The sequence below is a fragment of the Ursus arctos genome, unplaced genomic scaffold (genome assembly GCF_023065955.2).
Source record: "Ursus arctos isolate Adak ecotype North America unplaced genomic scaffold, UrsArc2.0 scaffold_6, whole genome shotgun sequence".
Lineage (NCBI taxonomy): Eukaryota > Metazoa > Chordata > Mammalia > Carnivora > Ursidae > Ursus > Ursus arctos.
Window position 1 is genome coordinate 26,791,624 of NW_026623078.1, and position 24,503 is coordinate 26,816,126.

A 24,503-nucleotide genomic window follows, 5' to 3' on the forward strand; every position below is an offset into this window, starting at 1 on the left:
TTAGGATCACTCTAAACTAACCCGAATGGACTGGACTAAAAAAGCAATCCACGATTCAATATGAATCTATAACCTAAAAAGCTGATACCCTTTTCTATATGGCACAGCTAAAGGATTCCTGAAAAGAAGAATTCAAGAAAAGAGAAGGGAAGAAACAGAATGGAAGTGTGTGTTTTGGGGAAGGGCGGTAGAGAATGATGGGTCAGGAGTGGGAAGGACAGGGCAAGATTTATGGGGAAGACAGGATGACATCTCCAGGCCCATATGTAATTTCCCACTGAACTCAACCCAACTCAGTCAATAGAAATGGCATCCATATTTTACAGAAATATGATGGTAAAGCAGATTAACTTGAGATGACTGCTATTTGTGAGACCAGAGCAGACCCCAACTAGTCTTAACCTAGGTAAGGGCAACTTGGCATTTCCTCTGAGAAGCACAATGCCAGTTAGGCTTGCCCAGTGTTTTCAGGGCACTGTGAAAGATCATTGAACTTTTTCTGTGTCTTTACTCAGAAAAACGGAGGCAGTGGAACTAAGGAAAATGCATTCTCGCTTTCCATACCACTTGTTTACCTTAGCATGGTATTTGAGAAGTCGCTATTACACACTTAGAGATTTGGCTCTAAAAAGAGAATCATAGGATATTTTTCAATCAGAGGAATGAATAGAAGGAAGATAAAGTAAAAAGAAAAGATACCCACTTAACTGTTAACATATTTTAAGTAAGCATAGAGATCCTTGAACTTAATTAGGGTGTTATGGGATCCCAAAGTTGTCAAAGGGAGGAGAACCCATGAACAAAGTCTTTCCTTCTAAATATTTTTGGGGGAGGAGAGCAAGTCATTTGATAAAACGTGTGAATCCTGTGAGGAGATGCATGTGTGGCTAAATAGTGATGTTTGATTTCCAGAGCAGAGGATACAAGACTTAGTTTAAAAAAAAAAAAAAGAAAGAAAAGTGTAGAGATGGAAATGTTTTAAGATCAAAACTATGGATCCACCAGCTTGTAGATCACTGAAAACATTGAACATTTCATTCCTCTTCATTCTTCTTTCATTCTGGGAGTTACTGGTTTCAAATCTCGGGAGTTCCACACACACTAAAGAATGTTGGAAAGGGTTTCACAAATTTTAGGTATGTGGGTGCGGTAGGGCAGAAGACATTTCTTCATCGCACAAATGCAGTTCATCATTCCAGCAAGTTCCTTAACCTGAGACAGAGTTGATTTAGGCAAAAATACTTGTGGAACTCGAAGGAAACCGCCTGAAGTTAGTTTTGCATCGGATGCAATGTATAGCTCAAATGTGATCATGATGGAGTAGGAAGGTACAGGGCGCAGGTTTCCTTCTCCACTTTGAGAAAGAGCAAGTTGGGGCGAGCCATGTAGCCTCTCAGATTCTGCCTCCACCCATGAAAAAATAGGGATAACAGCAGTGCAACCTGGGACTGCTGGAAGATTCAAATTAGAAAAAAGTATGTGACATCGTCGGACAGTGTAATTCTATACAAATGGTACTATCAGTCACTCAAGGCCTCAGTTTCCTCAGCTTTAAAAGAAGTTACATAAGATGATTTCTAAAGTCGGAGTGTCTGGGTAGCTTAGTCAGTTAAGCATCTGACTCTTGATTTTGGCTCAGGGCATGATCTCAGGATTGTGAGATCAAGCCTTGAGTCTGGCTCTGCACTAGGCAAGGAGTCTGCTTAAGATTCTCTCTCTCCCCCTCCCTCTCCCCCTCCCCCACCTCTCTTAAGGGGGGAAAAAAGATGATTTCTAAAGTTTATTCCTGACTTGATGAGTCTATGAATTCGAGTTGATGAGTCTATGACTTCTATGATTTTTGTGGTTCTATGAGGTAGAGATTCAAGTGATCATCCAGTTAATTCTTCTTAGATGTCAAATCAAATTTCTTCATTTTTTTTTAATTACTCCAAGAAATCCCACCATATAGAATACATTCTTACAAGTATAGAAATTAAGCCTTTGATTTTTCTTAATCTTCTATTGTCATTATCTTTACATAACATTTTTGGGCAGATAACCACGTCAATACAAAAACCCTCAAAGCCCGATTTGGCTCTCTAGACCACAACATCCTAGCAGTCACTCTGCATTGGCAATGGGCCACAGATCTAGAACAGGGGTGTCAAGGTATCTTCCTCATCAAGCTCAGGATGGCTGGGAGGTTTGGGACCATGAGAAGCCCTCTGAGCCATGAGCAGCCTTGTCTGCTGTTCATAGCCAGTATTATTATTATTTTCTTTGTGTGCCATGTCATGAAACTGTTTGGGGAAACATAAGCTAGATTAACTGAATTTACCAAGTAATTTCCATTTCATGGTAGTTGAACATAAATCAAATTGAATTAAGGTATTTTGGTTTGTAGATTCATATTTTTTTCCTTCTCAACTTTGCTAGTTATCAATGATAACTTTGAATTAGCCTTTAGTAATTGCTATGGAATCAGTCTCACCATCTAAGAGTAGTATGTCCGTTACTATTAATTTGAATTTACAGAATCCTAATTTGAGGTATAACTGACACATAATGCAAAAATAAAAAAATTGTATTTTCTTTGTGATGAGGGACTTGATCCCAGGACCCTGGGGTCATGACCTGAGCCAAAAGCAGATGCTTAACTGACTGAGCCACCCAGGTGCCCCTAAGTAAAAAAAAAATTTAAAGACTTCAATTATCAGTGTTTCAGTGTGATGGAACAGTCAAATGAATATAGAAATCTTTTTAAAATTCACTATTATCTTCTCAATGGATTCATTTTCAAAATATGTGGCTTAGTTTCCTTTAGTTATACAAAAGTATTCATACTAGAAAAAAGAAGAAAAGAAGACTGAGGTATAGTATTGGTATGTTGTCTGCATAAAAGACTTAAGGCTTTTTTTTTAAAGCTAAAGAGCAATTTGTACCATAATAAAATACACTTGAATCCTGGGAAATTACCAAAAGATAGAGGAATCCATTTCTATTTTTCATTTTCATAGCTAATGAGAGATTTCTAACATTCTTTAATTGACCCAGAAACCTTATACTGCCTTAAATATTAGTTTGGAGCTTAATGCCTGCTGAGAGAATATCATGTTCCCACTTGCCCCTATGGATTTCATAGCACTTACCATACTTTGTAATTACACATTTATTTGTGTAGTTCTTTGTGTCTTTAAATTGCTCATTAACCACAGGTTTTTTTTTTCCTATTCTGAATATAAACCAAATTCTACTGGTTTGATTTAAAAGGCCATGTTTTCCTAACATTTCAAATCCAGGATGGTTTGAAAAACAATAATGTTGGTTAGATGTAGTGGGGAATTTGACTACACGTAGCAGAAACCAAGGAGTGCCTTAGCTACGAAAGGTTTTTTTCTCTCAAGTAAAAGAAATTCAGAGTCAGGCTGGCAGGGCTGGGACAGTGATCACTAGGGACCCAGGCTTCTTTTCTCTCTCTGCTCCACCACGGTACATTCCACCATTGAGAGCATCTCACCGTCCAAGGATGACCGCTGAAGCTCCGGCCACGTTATATGACAGATGGCCACTCACACTCTTATACAGAAACTCCCAGAAGTCTCACACAACCCTTCCCTTACATCTCATTGGAAAAGGGTCAGTCGGGTGGGCGCAGAGAGCTGCAAGGGAAGCTAAGTGATGTCACCTAAAGCCGGGCACGTTGCCACCCAAATAAAACCAGGATCTTGTCATAAATGGAAAAGCGAATGAATGATGAGGTAGACAATGAGAAGTCCTTGCCAAATAAGTTAGGACTATTTGCATCAGTCAAAAATGAAAATGTATTTTTTCCTTTCAACACATAGTAACAGAAAGTCTGTGAACTCAGAATGTGTCTGGAGGAAAACACGTTGTTTCCATCAGAGACAAAATAAAGCAGTGTTGAACCTTGTCATCACTGTATGGAATTTTTTTTGGAATCTTCCTTCATCCCCGTAGTCAGGCAAAGCAATGACTCAAGGTGAGGCGAACTTCCAGGAATAACTGTCCCGCCCTGCTGCCCTCTCTCCCATGACTCCCACCTGGAAAACTACAGCTTTCCGGCCGCTGCCCCTCGAGAAGGTGCTCTCTCCCTACCACGCAGTCCTTTCTTATTTCTTCAAGTTTCACATGAACTACAAATGCATTTTCAGCAGTGTAATCAATCCAGCTTTCTAGTGTCTGTTTGTGAAAAGACTGTTAAAATGAACATATCTTCAGGACTTTCCTCAAGTTATTAATACTTAAGGGGCGCCTGGGTGGCTCAGTCGGTTAAGGGTCTGCCTTTGGCTCAGGTCATGCTCTCAGGGCTCTGGGATCAAGCTCCCAGTCAAGCTCCCTGCTCAGTGGGGAGTCTGCTTCTCCCTCTCCCTCTGCCCTACTCTATGCTAATCCTCTCGCTCGCTTGCTCGCTCAATCTGTCTCTTGCTCTCTCTCAAATAAATAAATAAATAAAATCTTGGGGGAAAAAAAGATATCCAATCCAAATTATCTCATAGACATGTTTTTACCAAAAAGTTGTTTTTCCCATATTTTTAAGCCTGTGATTCTATTATGAATACTCTGATCAACATGATAGAATTGCTAAAATATTAGAAAGCAACATTAACATGTTAGCTCACTCTATTCCTCTTACTAGGGACGTTCTTACTTCTTTGTATTTTCACAGGTCAGTGGGTTTGTGCAGAAAGAATAAACAAACTTCATACAAACATTCTGTTTGACTGAGTGGTAGAAAAGAGTAGCAACGGAAGGTTTACAACTCATGCAAACGCGTTTCTTTCTTTGCCTGTTTGCACGTTACCTTAGTCTTTCTATTTTTAACATAGGACCCATGGATAATCAAGTTGGAAATTATTCACACAATAATGAGGCAAAGTGAAAAAGAACTGATTTATTAGGGGAAAAAGCCACCAGCAGCAGAATCAGAAGGCCTGAGTGTGCGGGGAGTCTTAGCTTCAGCCGTGTGAACCTCCTATGGGGGTAGCACTGCAGTAGAGAAGAAGTAGCAATGCTGGTTCTTCCTTCCTATTAAGGTCTGGGGAAGAGCACATTTGATCATTGATGACAATTTTTCCTGAACCGGGATGCATTGTGAACACAGGAGTTATTTTATTCACGAAAGAACAAATGTATCTTCTAATGGGATGTGAGATACAAGAAAACACCTAAACATATGAAAAATCTTATTCATAGTTGAATTGTTGTCAACGTAGGGTCAAGCTTTCAGAAAATAACTACATTTAGGGGCGCCTGGGTAGCTCAGTCGTTAAGCGTCTGCCTTCGGCTCAGGGCGTGATCCCGGCGTTCTCGGATCGAGCCACACGTCAGGCTCTTCTGCTGGGAGCCTGCTTCTTCCTCTCCCACTCCCCCTGCTTATGTTCCCTCTCTCGCTGGCTGTCTCTCTCTCTGTCAAATAAATAAAATAAATCTTTAAAAAAAAAAAAAGAAAATAACTACATTTAGCTAAGAAATAGTTGTCCGCTAACCAGGTTGGAGACATTTGACTTTCGTCTATCTTGACCGGCAAATAAGGCTGTTAGGGGTTTGTTTTCATCCAAAAAAGATGTAGATCAGACTGCACTGTGGTGTTCAAGGTAGTATGAACCCAAAGTGAGTAGCATGCACATTCTAGGGAGTCCCGGAGCCTTTCGAAGTGTCCTGTCTGTCCTACCTTTAGAAAGAGGACAGTTGCCCACATTCTGGAACTGAATTACACCTAACATCATATGTAACTATGCGTTTGAAAGCAGGGCTCTTTTCTCATTCATCCATTACCTCCAATAGTGCCTAACTAAGTGCCTTTCTCAGGGGCTCTACAAAAGATTGTTGATGCAGTGTGTATGGCAATTAAAATAAATGGGGGGCACTTGGGGGGCTCAGTGGGTTGAGCATGCGACTCTTGGTTTTGGCTCAGGTCGTGATCTCATGGGTCATGGGATCGAGCCCCACGTTGGGCTCCTCGCTCATCAGGGAGTCTGCTTGCGATTCTCTCCTCCTGCCCCTCCCCCCACTCATGCTTATGCTTGCTCTCTCTCAAAAAAATAAACAATCTTTTTTAAAAATAAAATGAAATGGAATTGATCAAGAAGTGGCAGGTAGTGGTAATGCTTGGTCAACTATCTGGAAAAGAATTCTTGTTAAATATGGAAAATGGCAAAGCAAGGGTTCTCCTATGGACCTTCATCCAAAGCCAGGTCTGCCCTAACTTCATTTATCCCACCACCTCAACAACGAGACAAAAACAGAGAGGAATCTAATACCCCCATGAAGCCCCTACACCCACATGTTTGTCACAGCATCTGTGCACAGAATCCAACATACTGCCCTTGAGAGAGACCTGCATGTCTTCACTCTTACTTTAAACACAGATCTAACAAGGTCCAACAAGCCATCTTTCTGGTACCTCCCTAACGTATTAGAAGAAAGAAAGTGGAGTTATGAGAGGCAAATACACTGAGTAACTAGAAGTGATATTTGCAAAGGAGGTAAAAACAATACTGTGAAAAGCATCCAAAGGAATTCTGAACACTATCAGTCTGGTGTCTTTCACATATTGGTCCAACAGCTTTTCATATCGTCACACCCCTTAGGGAAAGTCTGAATTGTTAATGACGATGACCCAGAGCCATAAAAACAAAACAAAACGGTGATCTCATTCCCAGTATTCTTTGAAGGCTAGAAAATATGTAATTAATTTTTGAAAGTGTGCGTGGTAGATTAACTCATAATCCCCAATTATTGCCGCCCGTCCCCCACCAGAGAAGTGACCAGAGTTCAACGTCCCTGCCCACTGCGTGGGACTTGCCCAGACAGCAGAACATACCCCACCCAGCCTGGGCTCCAGCACATGGCTTCCATTGGCCAATGGTGCGTAAGCAGGTGTGCAGATGCCAAGTTCGAGCAGATGCTTTGAGCGCCATTCCAAATTTCTCTTCTGCTCCTGGTGTCGGTCAGGAGAACAGTGTATCTCACACAGGAGCTGCTGCCTCAGCCTGAGTCCTAAACAGGAGACTCAAAGAGCCACACTGTGGAGCAGGGCTGAGCCAGCCCCTTCTGCAGCCGCCATGTAACTAACACAGGGAGCAATAACCCTTTTTCTGTGATAAGCCAATAAGTTTTGGGAGTTCTTTGTGCAGAGTCAGTATGCCTTAGAATGGTTCCATTGCGTCTGTTTGTTTCTGCCTTGAAATAGTTAAAGTAAGGTATCATGAAAATTCAAGTGCTTGGAGACCCGCCTTCCCCCTACTGTGTTAGATAATTGAGGTATTACTGTGAACAGTCTCGGTTAAAATTGCAGTAGAGGAAACAGTCACCAGCAGCCACGTGCGATATAGGAACCAGATTGTGCTTCCTCCACCCGGCGAGCCAGGAAGCCGAGCCTCAGGGAGGGCTCCCGTGGCCTCCTTGGGGCTGGGGCACGAGGCCCGCAGTGGGTGTGGGATCTCACTGGGTGGAATTTCCAGGGATTGGAGATATTGAGGATGATGTCATGAGGGTGTGGATTAAGGACAGCTGGCAGCCACCTGCCCTCCTTTTAGAAAATTTCAGGGGTTGGGGGGGTGGATCTCTTGGATCACAGGCACAAAAGCAGAAAGTCAAGTCCAATCTTCTTTCTGGAAAACGAAGCACTCCAGTACTCACTCACCGCCTGAGAATGACCAACTGCGTGACTGTGCACAAATTATTTCACCTTCTGCCTCGGCACCAAGGATTAATTAATCATTGCAAGTTGTCTCACAACTACACAATGCTAAATACAAATAGAGGAGACCCTCGAATTCACCGAGTCGTGACTCGTGGTCTTGAATATTCATGCTCGGCCACACCAGTCCACTGTCTCGCCCAGCAACGGCTCTTTGTTTTACTGAGCTCTGAGGGGTCCCCTTCTGTTTGTAAGGTGAAAGGGGGCCTGTACGTAGTATGTGGCCGCAATGCTGATGCCCCATTGTGTTCTCCTGGGGTAGATACTGTAAGGCACAGGGGCAGGTGCCTGGAAACACCAGCAACACCTGACACCCATTTTTCTTTTGCCCAAAAAGAGTCTCCCCATTAATTTTGCCAGTTCAGACTTTCTTCAGGCATGCAAGATCTTTTAAAGTGAAAAGACACTTGAGAAAAACAATCCACACACCAAATAGTTAACAAAGACTCTGGTGTGGGGTAGTCCCGCTTCTGCCCCTTGCTGAGCCATCTTGGACAGATGCTTTCAGTAGCCCGAATCTCGGTTTCCTGATTTAAAAAAAAAAAAGTTGGGGCGCCTGGGTGGCACAGCGGTTAAGCGTCTGCCTTCGGCTCAGGGCGTGGTCCCGACGTTGTGGGATCGAGCCCCACATCAGGCTCTTCCCCTATGAGCCTGCTTCTTCCTCTCCCACTCCCCCTGCTTGTGTTCCCTCTCTCGCTGGCTGTCTCTATCTCTGTCGAATAAATAAATAAAATCTAAAAAAAAAAAAAGTGAGTAGGAGTTGGACCTACTTCACAGAGATGCGGTGGGGATAAAGTGAAGTAAGGACTATGAATGGTCTGATACCTGGTAACTGCTTCATCTATAATAGTGCGAATTGCTACTTCTTGATAAAAGGGAAAGTTTGATCCACAAGCTGGAAATGGAAGAAATTTAGAGACTCGGGAGAGCAAAAGGAAAAAGAAAGTGAAGAAAATAGTCAGGGCCAGGCGTGGGGGATCATGGGGCAGTAGAGTTTGAGGAATGAAGAAGCAGCAATCACATGAAGGGGTGCAAGGGGAAGGGAAGAAGGAGAAAAGGCCCCCAATTCAAGATGCATCACTTTTCAGGCATGCTTCAGTCTCCACAGCAGTCCACGTAGGGGTGGAATATTCTCCCTGAAGTCAGACAACTGGAAGACTCAGACCCCAAAATTCTTGCCCCTTCTCAGCTAGGACTACCTAGTCTCCTTCTGAGAAGTGGCTGTTACGAGAATGAAGACACGTGAAGTCATTTGGAAGTTTGCTCCCTTGCCATTTGCTCCAGTTAATTCTATCCAATCTTCCCAGTTCCCTTTCGTGGGGAGGAGAACTCAGCTTAGGGTCCCCAGAACACTTAACGTGCCTTGCACATCATGGTGGGTTGGTCTATTTGGGGGTCATATTGTGTAATTCAGAGTTCATTTTTTTTGCTGCATCTCCATTGGACAGTGCCTCAAAGAAGAGGTGATAGATGGGGTGAAAGGCCGAGACTGCGTGATTGGCAGAGAGAGCTGGGCAGAATTGGAAAACTGGGTTGGGGGGGCGTGGTTCATTAAAACAAAAGCAAGCTACTTGCTCTGCCTCCTTAATTGCTGGTAATAACTACATAGAGATCCAAAATAAAATGTAGTGGCTGTAAACCTATCTTTGTGCATAACAATTGTTTAAAAATGTAACAAACTTCAACATTGTGCTGGGCTACTGTCAGACTCCAGGAGCTCCCGTATGCCAATGTCTTCCAGACATTGAAAGAGAAATGTATAGAAAGGGATATCAGAGGGTCATTTGAAAGCTACTTCTGGTTATTTGTTGAGGAACGTGTAATGCTCTCCAATGGATAACTCTTTCTGTTGTCCATGCCTACTGAAGTCTGAGCGTGTGGAATGTTTGCCTTCTCCACAACTCCACAATGCTCTTACAAAAGAGTCCTATCAGGGGCGCCTGGGTGGCTCAGTCAGTTGAGCATCCGACTCCTGGTTTCAGCTCGGGTCATGATGTCAGGGTTGTGGGATCAAGCCCCACACTGGGCTCTGAGATGGAACAGAGTCTGCTTGAGATTCTCCCCTTCTCCCTCCCCTTTTGCTCTTCCCGCCTCCCCCCTCTCTAAAATAAACAAATTAATTAATGAAATCATTTTAAAAAGAGAGAGAGTCCCATCAGCTATGAAATAATTGCCAATCTCAGTAGCCCTGGCTGGTGAATCTCAGCTGCCTTAGCCAGTGCAAAACCCAGAGGGGTCAACCTTCATGAAAAGACTTGAAAGACCTTCTCCAGACTTGGCTCCATGCACCTCATCTTTCGCTAGTGCTAGTGGGTTGATGGCTCTACCCTGGACCAGCACTATCCACATCAGCATCACTGGGAACGTCTTAAAAATGCAATTTTGTAGGCCCCATCCCTGAATTGGGAATGCCGGAGTAATTAACGAGCCCTCAGGTGATTATGATGAACCCCTGCTCTACCTTGTGATTTAAGTACTTGAGCTTGGGGCCCTTGTGTGATGGTACAATGATTGTTTTTCTCTTTCATGGCTCTTTAAAAGTATCCAACTATTCTGAAATTGGGAACCAAATGTGGTAAAGCTGTTTCTTTCTTTTTCCTTCCAAATTTTTAGTTAAATTCTAGTTAGCTAACATATAGTGTAATGTTGGTTTCAGAAGTAAAAGTTAGTGATTCATCATGTACATACAACACCCCGTGTTCATCATAACAAGTGCCCTCCTTAATGCCCATCACCCATTTAGCCCATCTCCGACCCACCTCCCTCCATCAATCCTCAGTTTGTACTCTATCGTTTGCTTCCTTCTCTCTTTTCCCCCCTTCCCATATGTTCATCTGGTTTGTTTCCTAAATTCTACATAAGAGTGAAATCATATGGTATTTGTCTTTCTCTGACTGACTTATTTTGCCTAGCATAATACACTCTAGCTCCATCCATGTTGTTGCAAATGGCAAGATTTCATTCTTTTTGACAGCTGAATAATATTCCATTTTATACACATATACCATGTCTTTATCCATTCATCAGTCGATGGACACTTGGACTCTTTCCGTAGTTTGGCTATTATTGATAATGCTGCTGTAAGCATCGGGGTGCATGTACCCTTTCAAATCTATGTTTTTGTATCCTTTGGGTAAATACCTAGTAGAGCAATTGCTGGATTGTAAAGTAGTTCTATTTTCAACTTTTCGAGGAGCCTCCATATTGTTTTCCAGAGTGGCTGCACCAGCTTGCGTTCCCACCAACAGTGTAAGAGGGTTCCCCTAAGAAGATGTTTCTCAGAAGGAACGCTTCATCAAAATCTGGAGAGAAATCAATGACTAAACTGTCAAGGGATGAAAAAAAATCCAGTACTTGGATTATAACTCTTAGCCTGGATCTTCATCTTTCTTATCTGACTTTATTCTCCGATAAAACTGATTAACAAGTTAATTATGCAAATTTTGGAAGACTTCCGAGTTGAATTTGGTCCAAGCACGAAAGTACGTACATAAGGAAATTTTCCTTCGTGAATTTGGAAAGCATTGATTAGCAGTCTAGCCATCAAAATTCCTTTGAGCCTGAAAGGCATTAAATACTTTGGCTTCTTACTTCTACACCTGCAGCTTTATCAGATCTCTTGATCTAGTGCTTAACCAAGGAATGGCCAAATTCAAAAATAACCCCTCCACTGCTCTCCCATCTCTCTCCAGCACACAAATATGTCTTTTAAGAGGAGAAGATCTAGAAGTCAGATGGAGACCATCTTCAAATATCAATACATTTGTTATAGAGAAGAATATAGAATTATTTTGTGTGGCTTAGTAGACTAGAACATGATGAAACATTTAGATGAGAGGAGGACAGGATTTAGTTCAATAAAAGGGAGAATTTTCTAAGCTTAAATGCTTCCCTAAACTACACAGGTGGCCTTGTGAGTTCTGTGTTACCCAGGTAAGCAGGTTTTCACTTCTAGAGAACTTTATTCATTAGTTCAGAGTTAATCTAGGTAAGCTTTAAGATCCCTTTTGTCTTTCCACCTGAACTGCTTTAACAAAAATACCATACGCTGGGGAGGTTTAAATAACAAACATTTATTTTTCACAATTCTGGAAGCTAGAAGTTCAAGGTCAGGGTGCTGGCAGATTTGGTATCTGGTGAGAGCCTACATCCTGGTTCACAGAGGGTGGTCTTCTCAGTGTCCTCACATGGAAAAGGGTGGGAGAGCTCTCTGGGATCCCTGGTATGAGGATACTAATCCCATTCGAGGGTTCCCTCATGACCTAATTACATCCCAGAGGCCCCACCGCCTGATATTAGGGGTTAGGATTTCAACGTATGAATTTGAGGCGAGTACACGAACGTTCAGTCTATAACACCCTCAAACTAAGAGATTTTGACAATGTATTTTCTAGATTTTTGTCCTGCACATTAACTCCATTAAGCGCAGTTGCTAACCCCCTTTCTCATATACAATCGAGTGTGTGAAGCACTGTTCCAGTGAGGAATAGCACATTTTCCGTGTGTCAGGGTGTTGGGTTTTGCTAATGTCACAAACCCGTTCATGATCATTTACATGTTTTCTTTTATGTGCTTTGCAAGGATCTAGAGCTGTATGCAGAAGATCCTGAAATGGATAGAAACATATCAAATCTAATCCTTTATATTTTCATCCATGATTGAAACTAAATACAGTTGACCCTTGAACAACACAGGACTTGGAGCCACCAGCCTCCTGCACGGCCAAAAATCTGAGTATAACTTTTGACTCCTCAAAAGCTTAACTCCTAATAGCCTACTGTTGACCAGAAGTCTTATTGATAACATAGTCAATTAACACACGTGTTTTATGTTGTATGTATTATATATTGTATTCTTACAATAAAGTAGGCTGGGGAAAAGAAAATGTTATTAAGAAAATCATAAGGAAAGGAAAATACATTTACAGTACTGTATTTACTTTTTAAAAGTCCATGTATAAGTGGACCCATGCAGTTCATACCCACGTTGATCAAGAGTCAACTGTACAATTAGAAAATAGAAAAAGGATCAGGAAAAACAAACAAATAGGGGCGCCTGGATGGCACAGCGGTTAAGCGTCTGCCTTCGGCTCAGGGCGTAATCCCGGCGTTATGGGATCGAGCCCCATATCAGGCTCTTCCGCTATGAGCCTGCTTCTTCCTCTCCCACTCCCCCTGCTTGTGTTCCCTCTCTCACTGGCTGTCTCTATCTCTGTCGAATAAATAAAATCTTTAAAAAAAATTTAAAAAAAATAAAAAAATTAATAAAATCCCCAGAGATCCTCCAGGTCTGGAGGTACTGGTAAACATAAGCAATCACTCAGTAATTGTAAGAATCCAGTCCTACTAACAAGGATAGCTACTATTTTTAAGTTGTCAAATGCTGTTCTAGGACACATTTTGATAATGTTTCACCATGGTGAGCCACAAGAATGATGTGCTAGAGATTCCCAGCTTTATAAAGAATTTTCTAAATAATCCAAGCTCCTCACTATGCATAGCTGCAGATATTTACTGTGCTTTTCCTATTTGTCCATCAGTGAAAACTGTTTTAGTTTCTCCACCAGTTTTTTAAAAATTTTATTTTCTTTTATTTACATTCCATTAATTAACATATAGTGTATTATTCGTTTCAGAGGTAGAGTTCTGTGATTCATCAGTTGTATACAACACCCAGTGCTCATCACATCACGTGCCCTCCTTAATGTCCATCACCCAGTTACCCTATCCCCCCGCCCCAGCAACCCTCAGTTTGTTTCCTATGATTAAGAGTCTCTTTTGGTTTGTCTCCCACTTTGATTTCGTCTTGTTTTATTTTTCCCTCCCTTCCCCTATGCTCCTCTGTTTTGTTTCTTAATTTCCACATTCTCCTCCACTTTTATATGCCAATTTTATATATAAATATGAACCCCATTCAGATAACAGGGACCATTCCTTATTTTTTTTTCTTAACTAGTAAGTAAACACCATCTACCTTTGTATGCAGAATGTTTTTAGTAAGCTTACACATATCATTGAAAATTGCTTTCTTTTTGAAGATTCAGGTATTAAAATCAGCCCAACCCTGTTGCATTATAATCTCTAATATCACATCAGGTTTTAATAAGCCTCCTTCTCGGAGCACACATGTGCTTAAGACTTCATGGAAACCAAATCAGTAGAGAGATGGGATTACTTTAGATTACTTTGAAATACGCATTGTTTGAAATGGCCTCTGGTGACCAGCTTTCATGAATGGCTGATTTTACTTGCGGGCCACATCATCTGGTTTAATTATATCAGTTTCTTTGTGTGACAAGTCCTGTTTTTGTGTGTGCTGAGAAATGAAAATTTAAAACAAAGTAGAGTGGTTAGCGAGAACATAAGTTCTGGAACTGGAACACCACTGAGCACTTGTGACCTAGATGAAATCTAGGACTCGTCCAACTGTAAACATCTGTGTATAAAGAACCTCTCGTGAAAATAGCATAAATTTGCCCCGAACATCTACAGGCAGAGATCCTCATCTCAGCCTTTGCAGGAAGATTATCTTACAAATATGACAAATAATAGTTTAAGGTGATAACATGACTCAGAATTTTCATTCTATAAATCCTTCAGTTTAAAGTGTCATAAAGTTTACTCTTTCGTAACAATGCAGCCAAACATTCTTTTTTTATTAGCTACGGTTTTTCTCAGCTTCTGTCCAGGCAACAGAAGGCCTAGTTTAAGTTTCAAGGGACTACAGGCCTCTGATGCAAGCGGCATCATTTGAATCAGTAAGCGTTAGTGAATTTATGGTCTTAAAAATCGCCTCCTGTATCCGTCCACGTGCTAATCCCTCTGAAAACGTTGGTAAATATCTTCATGTCTAGCTAATGATTCGAGGGTCGCTGGATGAATTTGATTGGACAGGAATGCCATGTATCTGAAGGATGTCAACCAGAATGGACAATTCACTTTCGTCATAGGCTTCACGCATGCAGTATGGCTAAGATCACCAAATTAATTTTCCTAGGTAGGCCTATTAGTTACTCAGTGGGTTCTCCTGTAATAGTATTTTCCATGATTGCAGGCGTGCATCTCACTTGAAACTTAAGCAGAGTTGCTCTTTTCGCTCGATAAATACGCAGCCATGCTCGTTAGTGTTTGGAGGTACGTGTATAGCTAGAGGACAGTCTAAAGATCGCGTAAGGATTTCGGTACGTATAAAGCACGTGTTGAAGACAATGTTGTCATTAAAAGACTTGGAATTACGTCTTTAGCCAGTAGTACAAAGAAATCTCAAAATAGTAGTTCCCCGTACAACTTGTGAAGGAGTATTTTTGAAATATCAATACATGAAGTCATCTGCATTTATCGTTTCCTTGAAAATGTCTCTGAGCAAAGGAGTTGACCTAAACACGAATGTCTGATTTCTTTAAAAGGTTCTCCTGTAAGTAATACATCTGGTGGGGGGGGGGAGGGAGAGTTACTCTCCATATATGCCCCCCTTGTCTTTAGGAACGAGCGTTGTTTTGAAATGCGAATTCATCTTTCACACTCTGTTTCCCAGGATTGCTTTCTTGGTCATCACTCTGTGTGGGGCCAGCAGGATCTCTTGTGACTCTACTCTGCTGTATTGAATCCCTTAGAAAATGTTAACGAGCACTATATTGGTGGTGAGCTTGATGGCATAGAAAGTAGGCCAGTGGAACTCTTTTGACTGCAGCTTAATTAATATCGTAAAGTCAGGTGTTCCTCTTTCCTCACATAGATTTTAACTACGAGAAAATATTTGGAGAAACGCTTTTGAAGTATAGATTTAGCATCTGATTGGTCGTTTAAAAATATTTTCTTTTGGGGCGCCTGGATGGCTCAGTCTCTTAAGCATCTGCCTTCAGCTCAAGTCATGATCTCAGGGTCCTGGGATCAAGTCCCACTTCGGGCTTCCTGCTCGGCGGGTGGGGGGGAAGGGGTCTGCTTCTTCCTCTCCCTCTGCCCCTACAGCCCCGCTCACTCATGCTCACTCTCTCTCAAATAAACAAATAAAATCTTTAAAAGAATATTTTTTCTTCAACTTAAATGTATTGCAAGAATTGTGGAACCTTTAGGGGCGCCTGTGTTGCTCAGTTGTTAAGCATCTGCCTTCGCTCAGGGCGTGATCCCGGCGTTCTGGGATTGAGCCCCACATCAGGCTCCTCTGCTGGAAGCCTGCTTCTTCCTCTCCCACTCCCCCTGCTTGTGTTCCCTCTCTCACTGTCTCTCTCTCTCTGTCAAATAAATAAATAAAATCTTAAAAAAAAAAAAAAGAATTGTGGAACTTTTAAATAAATTCTTATTGTGGCAGACTATGTACGTCAGGGAAACAAACTAAAATGAAACATGTCCCCCCAAAAATCTAGAAACCTTTTAAAAGGTACATTTCTAGTCCCTAGAAATGGTTGAACTTTAAGCTACAAGGACTATGTTCCTTCATTGCTTGCAATATGTGTCTGCGTATGTCTAAATATATGTATACACGTATCTTAAGTACGTGCATATACACACATGCACACGCCTGTGAGAGAAAACAAAACAAATACATAAGGTGCTGATGAAACCTGATGCTTGTGGCATAGACGGGAGTGCTCAGCAAACACTTCGTCTGCTCCACCAAAGTTTCAGCCCTCTTGCAGCCGGGTGGAGCCATGTGATAATGACAGCCAACGAAGTGTTAGGTATGAGCCAAGCTTCTTCCAAGTCGGAATGGTGAAAAGCTCTCCAGCAAGATGCTCCAGTTTTGTCGGGTTTTTCCTGCCTCTCTTGGTCCAGCCCAGCAACAGGACCACAGTGCCCGTCAGCCTGTGTCCGTGCATGACCGGGCCGAACAAAGCTCCCTGCTACCACCCTGTGTGTGATTGCAGTCTGAGTGACAGATACACTTTCATTGTGTTAAGTCACTGGTATTTGGGGCTTATTTCTTATTGCAACAAACTACTTCTGCTGACTAATGCAATACCTCAAGATACTTAAATATAAATAAGCTATAGGGGCACCTGGGTGGCTCCGTCAGTTAAGCGTCCGACTCTTGGTTTTGGCTCAGGTCATGATCTCGGGGTCCTGGAATCGAGCCCCAAATTGGGCTCTGTGTTCAGTGCAGACTCGGCTAGGGATTATCTCCCTCTCCCTCTGCTCTCTCTTTCTCTCAAATAAGTAAATAAAATCTTTAAAAACAAATAAGCTATAAATACCTAAAACTGCAGGGGAATTGAAAAGAATTTCACGTCATAAACCATATACTTTAAGACCTAGCTAGGATGTCTAAGGCCACATTTGTAATTCTTTTTGCCGACATTGATGTCTTTCGCCAGGCCCATCTGAACTGAAATTCCCAATGTTCCTTTTTCTCTAGAACCCCAATAATCCCTTTGTTCTCACTGCCACCACTGCAACCAGTGACCATTATTAGACCCTTCAGACACTTCGCAGCATCTGCTTCAGGAATATGAGATCCTTTTGGTTCTTTTCATAAATTTTAGACCACTTTGTTTTCCTTTGTTTTGCTAATTCCTATTTGAAAGAAGCTGGACAAATCTTCGTCTTAGACTTTTTGCATTCTCTAAAGTGCCCTTGGTAAACTCATTTTATGTGGTTTTACTTCCTACCTTTGTGGGGCAAGTCTCAAAAGTACATTTCCTGCTATCACCTCTCCCTTTGTGCTTATCACTGCTCCTTCTATCTATTCTCTTCCTCCCTGAGAAGACAGAGGGAAAATGTAGGAGACGTACATTTATCTCTATTTTTATAATGCAACAACCCATTGAAAAAAAATCCAATATAGACAGGAATGAAATAAAAACAAAACCTGTTCCTCTCCCTCACCATACCCCAGGGAAAACCAACACTAACAGTTTTGTGAATAGATGACTTCTTAAGATTCCTGTCGATTTCAGGATTCACAGGTTGGCAGGAAAAACAGTAGAAAGGGAGAAAGGGAAGGAAAGCAAATATTGTGAGAGGAGGATTTCATTATTTAGCCCAGTATTTCTCCAAAAGTGCTCCAGGTCAGCGATGAAGGCTTTTCACGTGTCACTGGTTATTGGAAGAGATTTATTATTACAGGGGTATAAAAATGTTACTGCACCAGAAGGAGACTGTTGTCTATCTCTTTTGCTTGGAGTTGTAATAAATTAGATCAGGAAATATGGTTTCTGGGGATTAACAGTAGATGAACTTTGCCAGCTATGGGGTTTTTAAAAGAAGAAATTAGCTCCTTCATAGTTTCCATATATTATAAAGAAGATAGCATGTCCTGAAGACTTCCCCTAAAGAAAAGAAGTAATGTATGGGAAACTTGAAAGCCAAAATTAAGGGAAAGGGGCCACATAAACAGACCCTTAGAAATGTGAGTATGTAGATTGGCTGCAGGCGGAGGGGGTGGGATGTGGATACCAGCTTCTTGCTGGTAGAATTGTATTTTACTTCACTCTTAGGATAAACTAAGTGTGTTCTGGCTAAATTCAGCTTTGAATAATTGCATAATGCTGGCCTAATCTCTCCTGCTGTTTTGATTGGTTATGGTGTCCCCTATTTTTTTTCTCTGCCTTAACTATGGGGTGGCATTGCTTTGTACTAGAAATAATTCCTTTGTCCCATCCCTGAGAGGTTTATTTCTGTGCTGATTGGGTTCTGATCCTGTCTCTAACATATTTTAGATGGGTGGGCATGCATTTGTACAATTCTGTTATCCTCCGTTTTAAAAACAAACAAGCAAACAAAACACAGGGTGTCCTCACTCATCAACAGCCTCTGTGTATACAAGGCACTTAGAACTTAGGACAGTTTCAGGGCTTTAAGGGACAAAAAAATAAATGTTTGTGAATAGGGCCAAATCTACAGCCTTAGAGGTGAAAATCAGGGCTTAACTATGGTGCTGGGCATATGCTAGGCCAGCAATTCTCAAACTCTGGGGCTCAGGATCCTTTTGTATTATTAAAATTTATTGAAGACTCTCGAGCTTTTGTTTATGTCGATTATAGCTATTGATAATTAGAAATTACAACTGGGGGGGGCGCCTGGGTGGCTCAGTCAGTCAAGCACCTGACTTCGGCTCAGGTCATGGTCTCGGGGTCCCAGGATCGAATCCTACATCGGGCTCCCAGCTCAGCGGGGAGACTGCTTGTCCTTCTGCCCCTCCCCCTGCTCGCACTCTCTCTCTCAAATAAATAAATAAAATCTTTTTTAAAAATGTAAAAGAATGCCACTTTAGTTACCAATACTTTTTTGGTTTGGAAAATATAGTTATTTTTCACAAAATATATCATTTAACATGTAATAGATTTATTATTGTTATTTTCAAAAGAATTTAAAAATATTTTTTAAATCCCTCAGTTGTAATTTCCTTTTTTTTTTAAGATTTTATTTATTTATTTGAGAGAGAGAGAGAGGGCACAAGCCAAGGGGGGGGTTGCGGGGAGGGGGCAGAGGAGGAGGGAGAAGAAGACTCCCCATTGAGCAGGGAGCCTGATGCAGGACTTCATCCCAGGACCCCAGGATCATGACCTGAGCTGAAGGCAGATGCTTACCCAACTGAGCCACCCAGATGTCCTGACGTTGTTTTACATTTTTACACATCTGTATCTGAATAGAAGAGAGCTGGATTTTTATATCTACTTCTGCATTTAATCTGTTGAAATATATTGTTTCAGTTGAACTATAGTAATAAAATTTAGCCTCACATGGATAAGTAGCTGGAAAAAGAAAAGTATTTTAATGGCTTTTTCAGACACTTGTAGATCTCCTTTGATACTATGCCAAAACTTGACAAGTAGTGACTTCTTAAAGATTAGTAGTCCTCAATAATCTGAAACCCCATCAATGAGCTTTCATACTCTGTTACATTAAAATCCAATGGTCATCTTGCACTTTGAAATTGTTTTGCTGCTGCATGATTTTGTAGCATTTTATTTGGTCATTTGGGAAATATTGGCTCACTGAATTATGCAAATATGCTAAATGTTGACACATTTCATTTTTCAATATCAAAAACTAACATTTGCTAATATCGACATCAATGTCATTGAAAGGTTTTACATATTGGTAAGCTGTCAAGTTCATGGTGGCAGATACAAGTTCTCCAAAATTCTGAGTTTAGCTGGGAAGCTAGATTTCTGCCATTGGCAACAAATACAACAAATATTGTCAGCTGTTTTCCTTGAAATGACAGTCTCATTTCATTTATTCCTTAAGAAATGTCTGCCAAATACCCAAGTCCAAATAATTCATTCAAGTAAAAATAGTGCTCCAGGAGCCAAAAGCAGTGTCTAGCGGAGCCTGTAACTCAGTCACGTAAGTGCAGTTCCTCGACTATCATCAGATCCGTAGGCGACAAGGAGCTCTCCATGTACTTCCTCTCTCATAAAACAAAATAAAAAAGAAAAGATGTGCGTTCGAGGGTCAGGATTTAATATAACTAGTCGTTTTACTGTTTCGTTTTGAATGAAACTGGCTTTTTTTTTTTTTTTTTTTGAACTGTATGTGATTCTCCCTTGATTCGGACAAAAGGGATTTATTTTACCCACCAGTGCAAATGTCAACACAGTGACAAAAGCGAATGAGTCACTGTTTCTATCAAAACAGTGCTGATCTCTTGGACCCTCCCCAGAAAGGATCTCAGGCACTCCCCAAAGTCCTGCGTTACACCTTGAGAACCAATGCAGTGGACAAAGCAGTGTTGCCACCCACCTTGGACCTCAGCACCAGCTGCCCAGACAGGGGAGCATGGTGAAGACAGGCATCTACCCGCCAAGGCAATGAGGGTCTTGATTTCGTGTGGGGTGTTGCTCACTGAGCAAATGTGAGGTGGACTTTCCATCCAGTTGGCTCGAAGTCTCCCTGGTCTGTTTTTTCCCTTTATGTGTGACTTGAAACTTTTAATGTCACATTTATAGTTTGGCTTGACTGCCCTAAACAAAGCCCGAAAAACTTTCCACATCAACGGGCCATAGCTACAATGGTGTTTTCATTTTAGGGCTTGAAGAAAAGGCAACTTGTATTCTGGTCCTGATTCATGAATACAACACCGTTCCTCGAGCTCACTTTCCTTGTGTGAGAAAAACCCCTTTTACCATTTCTCCCATTTTCTGCTGTTTCTCAGGACAAATTGTTAGTCTCTAAGGACACTTGTCGTCCACCACAAAGTATCCAATTCAAACATTGCATCCTTGTCTCCTTTGTCAAGTTCTGTATTTGTCTGTCAATTTTTTTTCTTCTTCTTTACTTCTTTTCCTTCGGGAGCTGGACACCAGGCAGTGAGAGGATGACAGGTTTTAAAAGGTCATTTTTGAATAAGGAATTGTCTGTGTGCAGGTTTTTCCGAGCGGTGTGTTTTGTGTGTTAGCGAAGGGAGAAGGGGTAGGGATAGCGCGCTCCTGCTATGGTCAGACCTGTCTGAAAGTCCAGTTTTCCGAGCCATTCGATTTCTCCGCGTTTGCATACGCACTCCCTGAATCTATAATAAACTGTGGCAGAAAAAAAAAAAATGTAGGCTTCTTCTGCACCTTTAACTCTCTAAGGAAAGTCACATTATAGGAAAAAAAAATGCATCTACTTGGCTGTCCCTTTTCTTCATTAGGAAATGCTTTTCGATGTAGTTCAATGTAGTTTATTCAAGGTATCATTAAGGCTAATTTTCTTTTTCCTAAAGGAAGAGACAAAGTAAATAAGATAAAGAAAAGAATAACCAGTGATGTTGATCGGGTTCCAGGGAATGTTATCAGCATCTTAATTGTGAGGACTTTTCAGTTGCATGTGGGGCTGATTATTTAAACTCCCAGCGCTCCTGTGTGCGCGACTCTGGGCAGCTGACTGTACTTTCTGGGGTGCTACTGTCAGCAGACACTGGCTTATGACTCGAGCCGATGCAAACAGCTCCTGTTCACTCTCTCTTCGCACACCCTTGCAGGCTTTGAGAGGTGAGCAAACTCTTGCTACTTAAAGGACCAAGCTTCTAAAGAAATGTCTGCAGGTAGCTCTTTAGCCCGATGCTCCTCTGCGGGGGACAGCCATTGTTTGACTTCTTTCTTTCCCTCTCCTGTCTTTCTTGCTTGTATCAGTTTTCTCACGACTTGAAACAAATGCACAGAAACCAAACAGTCAGGGCAGAACAATTGCTGGCTGTCAGTGTTCTGCACGCACAGCAATCACCGAAATAACCCTGCGTTATTGCCCAAAAAACCCCCAAAACAAAAACCCCACTCAACCTTGCATATTGACTTTCTCAGAGCCACAGGGACCGTCGGAGGTGGTTGGTTTGATGCTCTGCCTTCCTACAGTGCTAGATTTTTGTTGAAAATCTATTCTTACAGAGTCTCTCTCTCTCTGTCTCTCTCTCTCAAAGTAATTACAGGCTGCAGAGTGAAAAGCATTAGAACTGTTTACAAAACAGCTCATAAAGTTTAAAATAATAGGGGTGTGTGTGTTTGTGTAAAACAAAATTTTGTGTGTGGCTGGGGTAAACAGTCCACAGTCTTTCTTCTTTCTTCTCCCGCTGCCCCATGTCACCCTCCAGAATTTAAGGCATGGAAATGAGCGATGGAGTGCCTTTCCTTCTGCCTTGCAATTCTCACACTTGATTCGTTATGCTTCTTTATCTGATGCCAGTTTATTGTTGCAATTCAAAATACAGACCCTCAGGTGTGTGGGGACAGAGTGGCTGACGAAGCGGGCTGCTATCTAATTAATATTAGGGCGGCCTAAATTCCCATACAGACATTCCCTCCTGACGTCCAAAAGAAAGATTTTTTTTTTTTTTTTAATGAGCCCTTTACTATCAGAAGTCCAAGAGAAACGCTTTGAGCAGGTTGGAGCTCTAAAGTGAAAGGGGCGTTCTTCCACCCCTTTCGAAAGTCTCCTCTTGGGCAGATTTGCCAAGATTTTGCAGCACTCCCCTCCAGATCTGATTTATTTTTATTTTGTAATGTGGAAGCGTAGTGTCTACCCTCCAGCTTCCGAGCCAATCAATCATTTCGCTTTGCAGGTTTAGTGCTGCGGCAGGACCTCTCTGCTGGTGGCACCGCGCCAGGTCCCGCTAAGAGTGAGGCTGGTGCTGACAGTTGAAGGAGGGCTCTGTCCCCCTAGGCGCTGGCGTGCTGAGGACACGGGCTGGCCGGAGGGACAGGGACGAGCCTCACCCGGAGGAAGCACCCCTTCCCCCCGGTGATTGATGGAGGACAGTTAGGAGCTTTTCGGGGGCTGGGAAAGGTTGCCCTCCCAGTCACTTCCTATGAAGTCTTTGTCAGCAGAAAGAACTCTCCTGGGTCGTGAGTGACATAATGCAGATGACAAATGACAGCCTTGCATTTTATTCTGCTTGATAAGTACTCAGTGTCTATGCAGGTGAGTCAACGCTCCCCTAGCACGCCCCCTCGTGCCAACCACTCCCCAGATGCAGATACTCTGCAAACCCACTGTGGTTTCACAGGTGCTGCGGGCGTTTCCTGGTCAATCATGAGTTTTCTTGGGGATGTTTCAAGTACTGTCAGAGTGTGAGCAGGGATGGTACCCATGTCACCCTTTAAGGAGCTGATTATGAAATGAAGATATTTTTTGAGTCATTTGTTAGCAGCTCTGAATATCGTTTTCTTCTGTTTCTCCCTTTTGGGGTATGGACAGTATATATATATATATATATATATATATATATATATATATATAGTTTCATATATATATATACTGTTTCGAGAGACTACTTCAGACCAAAACCTGTATCAAAACCCTTGACTGACGTGTCCTTCTTATTTCTTCTCCCCCTCTAGGACCCCATCTGCAGATGTTCTGAATACCTCTGAGTACAGAAATTGATTATTCAACCAGGATACCTAATTCAAGGTATTAGCTCTTGTCAGAAGGCTTTTACATTTGAGCTCTGTGTTGGAAATTCTATTTTGGCAATGAATTTTGAAATAAGAAAAGTTGGAATGAAAATAAAAGACAAAAGTGAATTTGCAAAATAATCAAGTGCTTAACCGTTCCCCCCCCCCCCCCCCAGCTCCTGGGAGAGTTTGCCACTTCTGACTCATGTGCAGCCCTCTCTCTCACAGTTCACGTGCCAGCTCTCACTTTGTTGTAGCCCTTTTTCTGCAACTGTGTTTGGGGTTTGGATTTCATTTTCATCTCCCCCTCTCCCTTTTTCTCTGACTGCCCAGACCTGCAGAACCCAGGAGGCTGAGACATTCTGTCGGTTTCGCAACATTGGACCAAACACAATGCAGTTTTCTTGCTGTGCGCTGGTTTTGGCTGTCCTGGGCACGGAGCTGCTGGGGAGCCTCTGTTCGACTGTCAGATCCCAGAGGTTCAGAGGACGGATACAGCAGGAGCGAAAAAACATCCGACCCAACATTATTCTTGTGCTCACCGATGATCAAGATGTGGAGCTGGGTGAGACACTGGATTTTTCACTTGTTAGTCTCTTTTGCTCAAATGATTTGCTGACCTTTCACATGATCAGTAACACTGAGTGAACATTTGGAGGGTTGGCCCTTAACTGGAGGTAAATCTTAACCAGCAATGAGTTTATAAAATGAACTGGGTTTGATTATAAGGCATTCGGTTTCTGTTTCAACATTACTTTTCTGGTCTTAAGTGTTTGAAACCGTCTGGGGAGGGTCCTAGAATAAGAGGAGGAGAGAGGAAAAAGAGCAAGCATGAATACTATAGACGTCACGGGTTCGATTGTGCACCTTGGATGCTCTTGATCAAGAAATGTAAATATTTGGGCAAAATTGTTTCCAAGAGTAGGAGCTTATGGCTGTAATTCTAGGCAGTGTATATGAACATAGATACAATCACTCTCTTTTAAC

General features: G+C 42.0%; 1 protein-coding gene across 11 annotated transcripts in view; it reads left to right on the plus strand.

Annotated features, from left to right (window-relative positions):
- SULF1 (sulfatase 1) overlaps window positions 1–24,503 on the plus strand; it is a 169,473-nt gene that overhangs the window by 67,531 nt on the left and 77,439 nt on the right. For all 11 annotated transcript variants that reach the window (XM_048212461.2, XM_057307730.1, XM_048212462.2 and 8 more), the window contains 2 exons: window positions 23,460–23,532; window positions 23,850–24,081. In XM_048212461.2, coding sequence (XP_048068418.1) covers window positions 23,910–24,081 — 172 coding nt within the window. In that variant the 5' untranslated portion in view covers window positions 23,460–23,532; window positions 23,850–23,909. The remainder of the gene's footprint in view (window positions 1–23,459; window positions 23,533–23,849; window positions 24,082–24,503) is intronic.